The sequence below is a fragment of the Neoarius graeffei genome, chromosome 2 (assembly GCF_027579695.1).
Source record: "Neoarius graeffei isolate fNeoGra1 chromosome 2, fNeoGra1.pri, whole genome shotgun sequence".
Lineage (NCBI taxonomy): Eukaryota > Metazoa > Chordata > Actinopteri > Siluriformes > Ariidae > Neoarius > Neoarius graeffei.
Genome location: NC_083570.1, coordinates 73230067 through 73243757, shown reverse-complemented (window position 1 = coordinate 73243757; position 13691 = coordinate 73230067). Strand labels below are relative to the sequence as shown.

The following is a 13691-nucleotide window of genomic DNA, read 5'->3' as shown; positions in this document are numbered from 1 at the left end:
TATCATATTCAGTCTTGTAGGTTGGTTATTGTGGCCTCAGGTTTTGGTAGCTTGCTACAGTATGCTGACTGATTAGCTTACCTGAGCTATCTATCGCGTATCTGTCGCTAGTTTGCAGTGTACAGGGTATTTCGCACACTATTTATAACCATCACATTAAAAGTTATATATGTTGTTTTGATGCCTGTTTGTTTCCCAAATATATACGTGTGTGTCTTAATGGGTGAATAAAAGGCATCGAGTTAAATATTATTGTAGAAAGGGGCTTTATGAAGTTCAGTCCATTTACTTGCATTGGTTTACGGGGAAGATTTGCCACATCAAATATGGCGGACACTCTGATGTATCCCAGCAACGGGGCCACCAGCTCAATGCGGCGTCTATGTTTATATGTCTATGGATGTGGAAAGCAATTCAGTGCGGTCCTTAAAAGAAGTTCCATTTAGTCAGCGATCAAATCGAGCTAAATTGGCAACAAAACAAGCTGGACCCCCCTCGACCAAATCTAAACATAAAACAAATTTCAACAAGGGGGGGAATCATATACTCGAGGTTTTACTTCAACATAGTCCCAGCGCAAATCCTGGCGAGCTGGCTGCGAGGATGCCTCAGTGGTTTTCTGCTCCCCCTGCTTACTTTTCCACCCTGGAGGTGGCTCCACGGACAACACTGCCTCGACGGTCACTGGAGTTTCGGACATACATCATTTGTCGGAGAAAATAAAAAAACATGAGTCATCAAAGATTCACATGGGCAGCTGCCTGAAATTTTTGTCTTTTGGGAGAGTGAACATCGCTACACAACTGGATGAGGGCTACAGGCTAGCAGTTCACCGCCACAACGATGAGGTGAGCAAGAACAGGCACATATTAAACCGGCTCATCCAATGCGTGAAATGTTGTGGAGTGTTCGAGTTAGCTCTATGAGACAAAGACGAAACTGAGGGCTCCAGTCACCGTGGTGTTTTTCTGGGTTTGGTTGAATATTGACTTGCTACCTAGGTCAATTTACTTCAGTCCTGTGGACATTTATGGTCTGTGTAGACATAACGGGGGAAAATTGCCCCCCCGAAAAAAATTCAGGAGCTGCCACTGTTCCACACTTGCTATTTGTGCAGCCCACAAGACAGAAGTGCATCTCACTTTCTACCCCTATGTGTGGTGTGCACGCAGTGCACGTGACCTGCACGCGACACGAGGGGCAAGACACTGGGTATATATATTGGGGAGGAACCAAGGAACCAATCATGTAGCGTGTAGCATTGTAGAAGGGAAGAAAACCGCCTCATTTGCTGTTTTTATTTGAGTATACGTTTAATTTACCATCCAAACGTCAAATAATAAAACATGAGTATAAGGGAATAACGTATTTTATTATATTGTAAAAACTGGTAAAATGCAAGTCACACACACTCCACACTCACTGAACACACACTGAACATACAGTACGCGTCAGACATACACTTTCCACAGGCTAACGGCGCAATTTTTCCCATGCCTCAAGGAAGTCAGGTGTACAACCTGTACTTGACAAGTACTTTGCCTGTACTCCTCCCCCAAACTTTCCCCCGGGTTCACAGCTGCGAGCTACCAAACCCTGCGACCCGTGCATGTCCAAAACACTTATGGTGGGTTGTGAGTGAGACTTTAAAGTTACACATTAAAGAACACAAAATGTTTTGTTCAGGAGATTTCTAATGTTTCACTAAAGCTATTAATAATTTATTTATGGACACAGTGTACAAGTAGGAACGGAAAGTCATGTTTTTCAGAAGCACTCACCCATTTCTAGGTATTCATCAACCAGGCCGTGGGCATTCATGGGCTGCAGGTTCCAGTCTTTGTCCCACTGAGGAAGCTGCTCTTTGCTTTCCACATTATTCTGTTCTCCTGCTCGCCTCATCTTCCGCCGAGACCACCAGTTCTGTAACAGCCTGAAGTAAAAAAAACAACAACAACAACCAAAACCCATTATATAAATACCTGCTCTTTGCTTTCCACATTATTCTGTTCTCCTGCTCACCTCATCTTCCACTGAGACTACCGATTATGTAACAGCTTTAAAAATTAACACATAACACCAAGGCCAAACCTTACAAATTAACACGATACTCAAACATAATTACTAATCACTATAATACTCACTATTGATGATAGTAAAAAGAATGTTACTGTAGGACTTTGATTAAAAAAACAACTACTGCATGTAAAAGATTGCTCACCCTGATTTAATACACCTTTAAACAAACAAACAAACAAACAAACAAACAAACAACATGCAAACTTGATAACGTCCAAAAAAACCTGTAAGCTGATTTTCCATGGAGCTTTGTGGCACAAAATAGTTGGTCTTGTTCATTTAGTCTTATCTCATCTCATCTCATTATCTCTAGCCGCTTTATCCTTCTACAGGGTCGCAGGCGAGCTGGAGCCTATCCCAGCTGACTACGGGCGAAAGGCGGGGTACACCCTGGACAAGTCGCCAGGTCATCACAGGACTTGTTCATTTAGTGTTTGGTTTAATGAATTTTCAATGTCAAGTTTCAAGTCAGTTTATCTGTATCGCGCTTTAACAACAGACATGGTCACAAAGCAGCTTTGCAGAAACTTAAAGAATTTAAACATGAGCTACTTTTATCCCTAATTTATCCCTGATGAGCAAGCCTGTGATGACAGTGGCAAGGAAAATCTCCCTCAGACAACACGAGGAAGAAACCTCAAAAGGAACCAGACTCAAAAGGGAACCCATCCTCATCTGGGTGATAACAGATAGTGTGGTTATAAATAACTTGCTTCTGTAACAGTGTTCTATATAGTCACAAAGTACAACTGTGTAACCAGGAAATTCATTATAGTTGGTGTATAGTAATGTGAGATGTTTCTTCCTAAAAGAACCTAATGCAATTTACTGAGCCTGAAAATCACTTTTGCGTGTGCAAATTAATACAACAAAAAATGAGGTAATATACAATGGATATAAAAAGTGTACACATCCCATTAAAGTTATAGGTTTTTCTGATGTAAAAAAAAAAAATGAGATCACGATAAATTATTTCAAAACTTTTCCCACCTTTAATGTAACCTATAACCTGTACAATTCCATTGAAAAACAAACAAATCTGTTAGGGGGAAAAACATAAAAAATTAAAACGTACAATAAGCTGGTTGCATAAGTGTGCACACCCTTCAACTAATACTTTGTTGAAGCACCTTTTGATTTAATTACAGCATTCAGTCTTTTTGGGTCAGAGTCTATTAGCCTGCCACATCTAGACTTGGCAATATTTGCCCACTCTTCCTTGCAAAAGTGTTCCAAATCTGTCAGATTGCAAGGGCATGTCTTGTGCCCAGCCCTCTTCGGGTCACCCCACAGATTTTTAATTGGATTTAGGTCTGGGCTCTGGCTGGGCCGTTCCAAAACTTTAATTTTCTTCTGGTGAAGCCATTCTTTTATTGATTTCAATGTATGCTTGGGGTCATTGTCGTGCTGAAAGATGAAATTCCTCTTCAGCTTTCTAGCAGACACCTGAAGGTTTTGGGCCAAAATTAACTGGTATTTAGAACTGTTCATAATTCCCTCCACCTTGACTAAAGCCCCTGTTCCAAATGAAGAAAAACAACCCCAAAACATGATGCTGCCACCACCATGCTTCACTGTGGGTATGGTGTTCTTTTGGTGATGCGCAGTGTTGTTTTTGCGCCAAACATACCTTCTGGAATTGTGGCTAAAAAGTTCAACCTTGGTTTCATCAGACCATAACACATTTTCCCACATGCTTTTGGGAGAGTTGATGGTTTGTTTGTTTTTTTGCAAAATTTAGCCAGGCCTGGATGTTCTTCTTTGTAAGAAAAGGCTTCCGTCTTGTGACCCAACCCCATAGTCCAGACATATGGAGAATATGGGAGATTGTTGTCACATGTAGTACACAACCAGTATTTGCCAGAAATTCCTGCAGCTCCTTCAGTGTTGCTGTCGGCCTCTTGGCAGCCTCCCTGACCAGTTTTCGTCTTGTCTTTTCATTAATTTTGGAGGGACGTCCAGTTCTTGGTAACGTCACTGTTGTCCCATATTTTATCCACTGCTTGATGACTGTCTTCACTGTGCTCTATGGTATGTCTAATGTAGTGGAAAAATTTTTTGTACCCTTCTCCTGACTGATACCTTTCAACAATGAGATCCCTTTGATGCTTTGTAAGCTCTCTGCGAACCCTGGCTGTTGCTGGAGGATGCGACTGAGTAAATGTCAGGAAAATCCTACTAAGGCAGCTGAACTTTATTTGGGGTTAATCAGAGTCATTTTAATTGATGGCAGGTGTGAACCCAAAAAGACTGAATGCTATAATTAAATGAAAAGGTGCTTCAACAAAGTATTAGTTTAAGGGTGTGCACACTTATGCAACCAGCTTATTGTACTTTTTTTTAAATGTTTTCCCCTCTAACATATTTGTTTGTTTTTCAATTGAATTGTACAGGTTATAGGTCACATTAAAGGTGGGAAAAGTTTTGAAATAATTTATTGTGGTCTCATTTTATTTACATCAGAAAAACCTATCATTTTAACGGGGTGTGTACACTTTTTATAGCCACTGTATTTACAGAAACATATTCCTGTTATTTGAGGACATAATACCATTATACCAAAAGTTTTATATAAATTATGCTTTAATGTCTCAAAATAATCAGAAAGTTTCTCAAAATGGGAACTTGTTACTACTGTTCACACTTCTGATTCAAACAGTGTTTAAATAAAGTCTCCGAAAAAGTTTTCAGTCACATTTAACTCATTAACAAATATACTTTTTATGTTTACATGCTAGGCAACACGGTGGTGTAGTGGTTAGCGCTGTTGCCTCACAGCAAGAAGGTCCGGGTTCGAGCCCCGTGGCCGGCGAGGGCCTTTCTGTGTGGAGTTTGCATGTTCTCCCTGTGTCCGCGTGGGTTTCCTCCGGGTGCTCCGGTTTCCCCCAAAGACATGCAGGTTAGGTTAACTGGTGACTCTAAATTGACCGTGAGTGTGAATGGTTGTCTGTGTCTATGTGTCAGCCCTGTGATGACCTGGCAACTTGTCCAGGGTGTACCCTGCCTCTCGCCCGTAGTCAGCTGGGATAGGCTCCAGCTTGCCTGCGACCCTGTAGAACAGGATAAAGCGGCTACAGATAATGAGATGAGATGTTTACATGCTTGTATTTTGCATTTATTACATATTCTGAACATTTCCCAAAACATTAAGTTGAGTTGCAGGTTCAGTTTGAGTCCTCTGGGAGTTATTAGTAAATAATAATAATAATAATAATAATAGCAGTTCAAAAGTTTGTATCTCCTGTTCTAAATGTGATATAAATATCAACTAATAACTTTTTGCCCATACTTTTCCTTTATAATTCACTCCAACCACTTTCATGTCCTCTGAACAGCTTCAGCTTTAGCTTTCTTGGTTGTAAAATGGTATATGATTATACCCTCACTTTATATTTTTGAAAAATTGTATAATAGACATATACAATTGTTTACATACTGAGACATATCAGGACAATTAAGCCAGTAATTGGCACAATGAAATACACAACTAAAAACAACTAGATTTAGGGTTCATCATCATGGCCCAGATCCGTAATAATCTATGATAAGCAGGAAATGACTGCCATTTAATTTTAACATTACTTCTAATCATAGTAGTTTCTATGTCTCACTCCTGGAAGGACGCAGCAGGAGAGCAGTGCTGTAGTGTGACTGAATGTGATGACGTGGCCATTTACTTTGGAACTGCAGCAAAAGGCAAAACTCATTCAACCATGAAACCCTGAACTCAAAACACACTCCCTTCTGGCATCTTATCGCTGCTCAGACACACTCCCCCTGTGCCACATCAAACTAAACTCTAAAACTAAAAGCAAGCCAAAAAAAAAATCCCTTTTTACCTCTTGAATAATTGTGCAAACAACACTCCTTTAACAAAAACAAAATATCGCCCCCACTAAATCTAGAGGAACAGAGAGGTTAGTGAACGCACACTGAGCATAAATAAAGCATATGAATAAACAAAGCCTCGACTCAAACACAATACTCACGGGTAGCCCAGCTCCATGAAGTTATTCCAAATCTGTTTTAACACCATGATCACTCCCATTTGCAAGCATAAATCAATCAGACAGCCACTAGGATGGCACTGAGAATGAAACACAAAATGAACAGCATAAACATGTTTCACATATCTCATTAGTTTAACATAATTGTCATGTAACAAGGCTGCAATAAATCATTTCCAGCAATTTTATAGCAGGCTGCTAATTCCTGAAACAATAACATAATTATTTATGCTTTTGGAAAGTTCACTAGGATGCCATTTAGGCTTGAGGAGATTCAGGGCAATTATATTGAGCACAAGCAAAAAGCTGCTGCTGGGCAGAATCCATATGAGGAGGCCATTATGTTCTGTGGATGGGAGCTCTCTTTCATTTATGTTGATTATGAAAGAGCCTGATTCAATAATGTGCATCAGCATTCCCATCAAACGACTGGCACTGGGTAGGCAGTGATGCAGTAGTGTTATGTGAGGACACCGATGGTAGTGTAGCGTGAGAGAGCTATTGCAGCTGGGCTCAGCTCGGCCTCACTCACTTCCTCCATTCTCCAGCGGTTAAATAGCTTATTATAATCTCCAGGTCTGCCTGCAAACCTGGGAACACACACACACACACACACACACACACACACACACACACACACACACACACACACGCACACACACACAGAAATTGAATTAGCCACTCTGCAATATAATTCCATGATAATGAGAAAGAGAAGAAAATGCTCTCACATTTCACAGAGAGATAAAATCATAATGCTTCATGGTAACAGTTAACAGAGTACTTCAAATGCACTGAATCTTTGTGGATGCCTTAATATGGAAATGAAATAGAAAAAAAAACAGAACAAAAGATTAAATAAAAAAATTAAATGAGCAACTAATTACTTGAGAACTATTTCAGACTCACTGGAATGTAGTAAATGCTTAAAATGAAGCTGGTAGTAGAGTTTCACAATTTAATCACCTTCCTAGGAAGAAAGCAATGTAGAAGGTGGAGCTGTTGAGGTTGACGAACTGGAAGAGAAACATCTTAAGGGCAAAGCTGTTCTCCCATTCGGACTCGGTCCGTGGGTGTTCTGAAAAACAAACCAGAGGACTGCGACTTTTTTGTGGTTTTTTTTTTTTTTGCTGGCATATGCAAGACATTAGAGAAACCCCCACCCTGGTCAGGATCTGAAGCTAAAATCAACACGTCTGAGTTAAAATGCCTTTCAGGAATCCAAACTTTCCCCTCCGTTAAACCTTGTGGATTAACATTCCATTACTGAGAAAGCCTCAAACACTCTGATATTTAACACTTACCTAGATTTGTCAACAGATAGGCCACTTTCTCGTAAACCTGCCAGAGCACAGAGAATTTGTTCAAAACCACTAAAACAAATAACTTTGTGAAAATACATTAATTACAACTGGAGGGAAAATCAACTTCCCAAGAAATAGAAGTGATAAATGCTACACCATATGATTCACTAATCTCTATAGCCGAGTGTAAAAGTTTGCATACCCTTAGGACTGACTGAAGACAAAGCAATTGAATACATAGCAAAACACAATTTAGTGTGTCATGTCTTATAGATGTTCCTTCATCATCACAAGAAGCAATTTGTGTAAGTGTATTTCATGATTTTGCCTAATTTTTTGGACTGGTATCTTGTTGTAGGATACATTTCATTTTTAACATTTTGGAATTATATATTTTTGTGTACGTACAGTATAGTCTCCCTTTCCACCCTGATATTATGGGGGATGTAAACTGTCATACAACTGTATGTCTACTGTGAGTAGCCGCATAATATAAAATTAATCCATCCATCCATCCATTATCCATAACCATTTATTGTGTGCAGGGTCACGGGCAAGCTGGAGCCTATCCCAGCTGACTATGGGTGAGAGGCGGGGTACACCCTGGACAAGTCGCCAGATCATCACTGGCTGACACATCGAGACAAACAACCATTCATACTCACATTCACACCTACGGTCAATTTAGAGCCACCGATTAACCTAACCTTTGGACTGTGGGGGAAACCGGACAGTGGTGTGCACAGACATTTTGGGGGGCAAGTGCTCTGGGGGGAAAAAGGGCACTTTTTTGCGCATGTGGAAGACCTTATTATAAAAGTCTGAGATTTAACCCTCCTCTTGTGTTCGGGTCGCCACTGACCCGTTTTAGTTTTTAAAGGTGTAAAACAACCACTTAATGTTAATTTATTACATCAAGGCTTTTTGACTTTGCCAGGAATCTCTAGTTGAACAAAATAGAAAAAGAAATTTTCGTTTTCCTAAATCTGAAAATGGTCTAGCAAAAAATATAATACTTATGTGCAGTTGTTTCTGTATGCGACGGGCTACTTCACGACAAAATAATTACAGCTTGGGCTTAGAGGGCAAACAATACATTTTCACTCGATTCATGTGTTACCTGGCTGGTGGGGCAGGGGAAGAGCTGACTGACTGCCCGATGTGTTGTCTGCGCTACGACAAGGCCGTGGCTTCCAGGACGCTATGCTGCTGCAACCTCACATTGAATGCACTGCACGCTTGTTCACGTGACAGAGCAAGAGAGACAGAGGTCCGGTGTGTGTGCGGAGGGGGCACACATCGGGACATTATTTTCACACACGCTTTTAATGCCGCGGCTTTTCTAAAAGATCATGTCGACATTGGCCTCAGTAAACTGTAAAAAAAAAAATTCAAAGGGGCACTTTTTTGGACAGAGGGGCAGGTGCTTGAGCACCACCTCGTGTCTATCTGTGCACACCACTGAAACCAGAGCACCCAGAGGAAACCCACACAGACAGAACATGCAAACTCCACACAGAAAGGTCCTCGTCGGTCACTGGGCTCGAACCCAGAACCTTCTTGCTGTGAGGCAACAGTGCTAACCACTACACCACCGTGCCGCCCATATGATTAATCATAAATTAATTATAACATTCATGTTTATTTATATACAGTACTGTGTAAAAGTCTTAGAAACATCTTAAGAAATTAAAAATAGTAATTACCATATTGTGGAGTAAACAGTAAAACAACCAATATAATAATGAAATCAAATCACAATGTGCCTTTAAAATGCATAAGTTATTTCACAGAGACTTGTCTGGTGGACACGTCACATAATTTTTAAAAAATGTATGCAACTGTTGATATGGAGCAGTTTTCTGTAAGGAGACATTTATTTAGTGTTTTGGAAGCATCTCCAGTGTCAATACTTTATAACAGAGGTAAGACTGCTCCTCTAAGTTTTCAGATACAGGAAAGTATTCAGGACATAGAGCTTCTCAGTACCATGACAATCCACATTTCTTGTCTTGTTAACTTAAACAGACAGGGAAAAAAAAGGCTGGCAAAGAAATGACTGCTTATACAGTTGTGGTCAGAAGTTTACATACAGTGACATGAATGCCATCTTGGATATGAATGTCATGGCAATATTTGGGCTTTCAGTAATTTCTTTGAATTGTTATTTTTCTGTGGCAGAATGTACAGCATACATCTTTAATTAAAAAAACACTAGAATTTGGTGCACAGGTTTTAATTTTCTTTGGGTTTTCTGAAATCAACACAGGGTCAAAATTATACATACAGGGTCAAAATTATACATACAGCACACCTAATATTTGGGTAAAATGTCTCTTCGCAAGATTCACCTTGACCAAACATTTTTGTTTACCATGAACAAGCTTCTGGCAGAATTCTGGTTGGATATTTCATGACTCTTCATGGTAGAATTGGTAGAGTTCAATTAATTTTTTTTTTCTTGGCATGGACTCGACTTATAAGCACGGTCCATATATTTTCAATAGGGTTGAAGTCAGGACTTGTTTTAAGCTTAATGTTAGCCTGCTTATCCTCCACAACCAGCTCTGATGCTTGTTTGGGTTCACTGTCCTATTGTAACTCCCAAGTCTCAAGTCATGTTCAAGTTTCTAATGGTTTATGCTGAAGAATTCTAAGGTAGTCCTCCTTCTTCATTATTCCATCCACTTTGTGCAATGAACCAGTTCCACTGGCAGCAAAACAGCCCCAGAGCATGATAATCCTACCACCACCAGCAGTTGGTACAGTGTCCCTGGTGGTCATTGTGGCCAAACAACTCAATCTTTGTCTCATCTGACCATACAGCTATCCTACAAAAGGCTTTTTCTTTGTCCGTGTGGTCAGCTTCAAACTTTAATTAAGCTTGAAGGTGTCAATTTTGGAGCAGGGGGTTATTTCTTGGATAGCAGCCTCTTAGTCCATGGTGATCTGAACTGTAGATAGTGATCCATCAGCTTCCAGTTCATGGTAGGGCTGTGCCATGGTGGTTCCCAGGTTGTTCCTGACCATCCAAACCAATTTCCTTTCAGCTGAGGGTGACAGTTTGGGCTTTCTTGAAGCAAAGTGGCTTGGCAAAGTGACTACACCTCACAATGACTTGCATACAATTGTTTGAACTGATCTTGGAATTTGCAGTTGTTTAGAAATGGCTCCAAGAGACATTCTGGAGTTGTGTACATCTGCGATCCTCTTTCTCAGATCTGCACTGAGCTTCTTGGACTTTCCCATTGTATTGTGTGTTGGTCAATCCAGTGAGTGCTGTACACAAACCCTTTTTATGAAAGCACAGAGAAGCTACCAGCTGTAGTCAATCATGATCACTAACAGGAAGTTAAGAGACCTCGGCCTTGGCAAGATAAAAGACATTTTGGAAGCTTCAGCACCTCTGAATTAATAATCTAAGTGAGCGTATGTAAATTTTTGACCCTTTATGTATCATTTTGACCCTGTGTTGATTTCAGAAAACCCAAAGAAAATTAAAACTTGTGCACCAAATTCTAGTGAGGTTTTTTTTAACTAAAGATGTATGCTGTACAATCTGCCACAGAAAAGAACAGTTCAAAGAAATTACTGAAAGCCCAAATATTGCCATGACATTCATATCCAAGATGACATTCATGTCACTGTATGTAAACTTCTGACCACAACTGTAGATACGCTGTTTATAGATATGCATATGATTTTTTTTTAAAAAAAAGGAAATTAGCTGGTAGGCTGTTGCAGGCTTTCTGGGAAACTTGAACATTCTTCTGCCTCTGCAGGTAAAATGATGATGGAGTTAATGGGATTTTTATAAGGAATGTTGTCTATTAGTTAATATGATCCATTACTTTACAAAATGTAAACAAATTCTGTGACACTGACTGAATTAATATTTAGAAATCTACTTTTTTCCCCCTACTGACACACTAATACAGTACGCATTAAAACAGGCATGTAACATCAAAGATATATGATGAATATAGGATAGCTAAGACTTTTGAACAGTACTATATATTTATTAGTTCGATTTCTAAGCAAATGTTAACTGAACTCTGTATATCTGGGCTTCATCTGGCATTGCAAATATACAGACAATGCTAAACATCCCTATTGTTTAATTCTGTACTGAAAGTGTTGAACAGTATGAAGAGAGCAGAGGCTGACCACATTGAGAGACATGATTATCATGAAGTTGATGCAGACTCCAGTGCCAGAGGTGGCAAACTGCCAGTTCTTCTTTATAAACTCCCACTGGAAGGAGGCGAACTTCTCCATAGCAATAAGCCGGAAAACCACCACAGCAAACACTGCTGTCAGCACCAGGGAGATCTAAAATGTAGAGACAATTAGGTGGTAAAATTTATTACAAAAATATGAGGAGTGCACTGTGGAAAAAAAGTGAGGATGGGGAATGCATTCTAGGCTAATATTTATTGAATAAATCATAAATCTTATAGGAGGCCAAATAATCTTTTCTTTTCTTGGAGCAGCCTCTTGCACTACATACAATAGTCAGAAGGGGGAGACAGTCATCTGTAGCATTTCAAACATTGCTGGTGTGGGTAGTGGGGTAACATCTCATCTCATTATCTCTAGCCGCTTTATCCTGTTCTACAGGGTCGCAGGCAAGCTGGAGCCTATCCCAGCTGACTATGGGCGAGAGGCGGGGTACACCCTGGACAAGTTGCCAGGTCATCACAGGGCTGACACATAGACACAGACAACCATTCACACTCACACCTACAGTCAATTTAGAGTCACCAGTTAACCTAACCTGCATGTCTTTGGACTGTGGAGGAAACCGGAGCACCCGGAGGAAACCCACGCGGACACGGGGAGAACATGCAAACTCCACACAGAAAGGCCCTCGCCGGCCACGGGGCTCGAACCCGGACCTTCTTGCTGTGAGGCAACAGCACTAACCACTACACCACCGTGCCGCCGTAGGGTAACAATAAACTAGGAAATATAGTTTCATGCCACATTAAGTATTATAATATAATTTAGCGTATTAGATATTATATCATGATATTATGTACTTCTTCAGTGTATATGAAGGTTGAGTATGAAAACTAGTTAAAGCTAATAGAAAAAACATTTTGAATTACACAGAAGGGGTTCTTCAACTGGAGAAACTGGCTTACCATGAAGAAGATCCCGGACACAGAGACCATGAGGCGACTGAGTTTGTCACTGAATGGCTGGAAAGGTTCTGGTTTGCCTGAGATGGGGTTCACTCTCTCCTTCCGTGAGTACTTTGCTTCAAACTGGGGCCGTAGTTCTTCCTTCTCAACACAGGCACGTTATATATAAAGATATAGTCTTCAATATATTCTTAGTTCCATACCAAATACACAATGCATTATTATTATTATAATACACAGAGTTATCTGGCATCATCATTTGTTTTCACTGGGTCTAGCAACCTATCCCAGGAAGACAGATTTAATGATGATGAGGCTCTTATGTCATTCATATAAGGAGCCTTTTTTTCCGGCATATACATGAATTGGCTCTAAATTATTTGCTAAGAGGCTGATTCAGCAATATGACAAACATCTTTGAAGACACCATCAACAACCATGGAGGATCTGTCTCAAGTAAAAATAGTGCCGATGAGTCTAAACCATAGACATACATATAACAGACCTAGATGGCTAATAATATCATTACATACAATATACAATATAGAAACAAATGGCTGCTGTACTGATAGTCTATACTGCCTCTGCACAATGAAATATATAAAGGTTGTCTATGAATGAAATGCAATCATACAACTGTGGTCAGAAATTTACATACACGGACATGAATGTCATCATGGACATGAATATTGGAGATACATGGCAGTATTGGGCTTTCAATGATTTCTTTGAACTGTTCTTTTTCTGTGGCAGAATGATTGTACAGTTTACATCTTTAATAGAATAAACAAATTTGGTGCAAAAGTTTTAATTTATTTTGGGTTTTCTGAAATCAACACAGGGTTACATTATACATACAGCAGATCCTTATATTTTTAAAAATGTCTCTTAGCAAGTTTCACCTTAACTAGACACTCTTGGTAGCCATCAACAAGTTTCTGACAGAATTCTGGTTGGTTATGTGACCACTCTTATTGGCAGAATTGGTAGAGTTCAGTTAAATTTGTGGGTTTCCTGGCATGCACCAGACTTTTAAGCACAATCTAGATATTTTCAATATGGTTGAGGTCAGGACTTTTTTTTTTTAAAGCTTAATATAAGCCTGCTTTATCCATTCCACAACCAGCGTTGATGTGTATTTGGGACCATTGTCC

General features: G+C 39.9%; 1 protein-coding gene across 1 annotated transcript in view; it reads right to left on the bottom strand.

Moving 5' to 3' along the window:
• Positions 1-13691, bottom strand: part of ano3 (anoctamin 3) — a 91671-nt gene that overhangs the window by 7356 nt on the left and 70624 nt on the right. Inside the window, exons 15-21 of the mRNA XM_060914913.1 lie at positions 12538-12678; positions 11558-11722; positions 7391-7427; positions 7053-7164; positions 6619-6676; positions 6069-6166; positions 1782-1933 (exon numbers count right to left, since the gene is read on the bottom strand). Coding sequence (XP_060770896.1) covers positions 1782-1933; positions 6069-6166; positions 6619-6676; positions 7053-7164; positions 7391-7427; positions 11558-11722; positions 12538-12678 — 763 coding nt within the window. The remainder of the gene's footprint in view (positions 1-1781; positions 1934-6068; positions 6167-6618; positions 6677-7052; positions 7165-7390; positions 7428-11557; positions 11723-12537; positions 12679-13691) is intronic.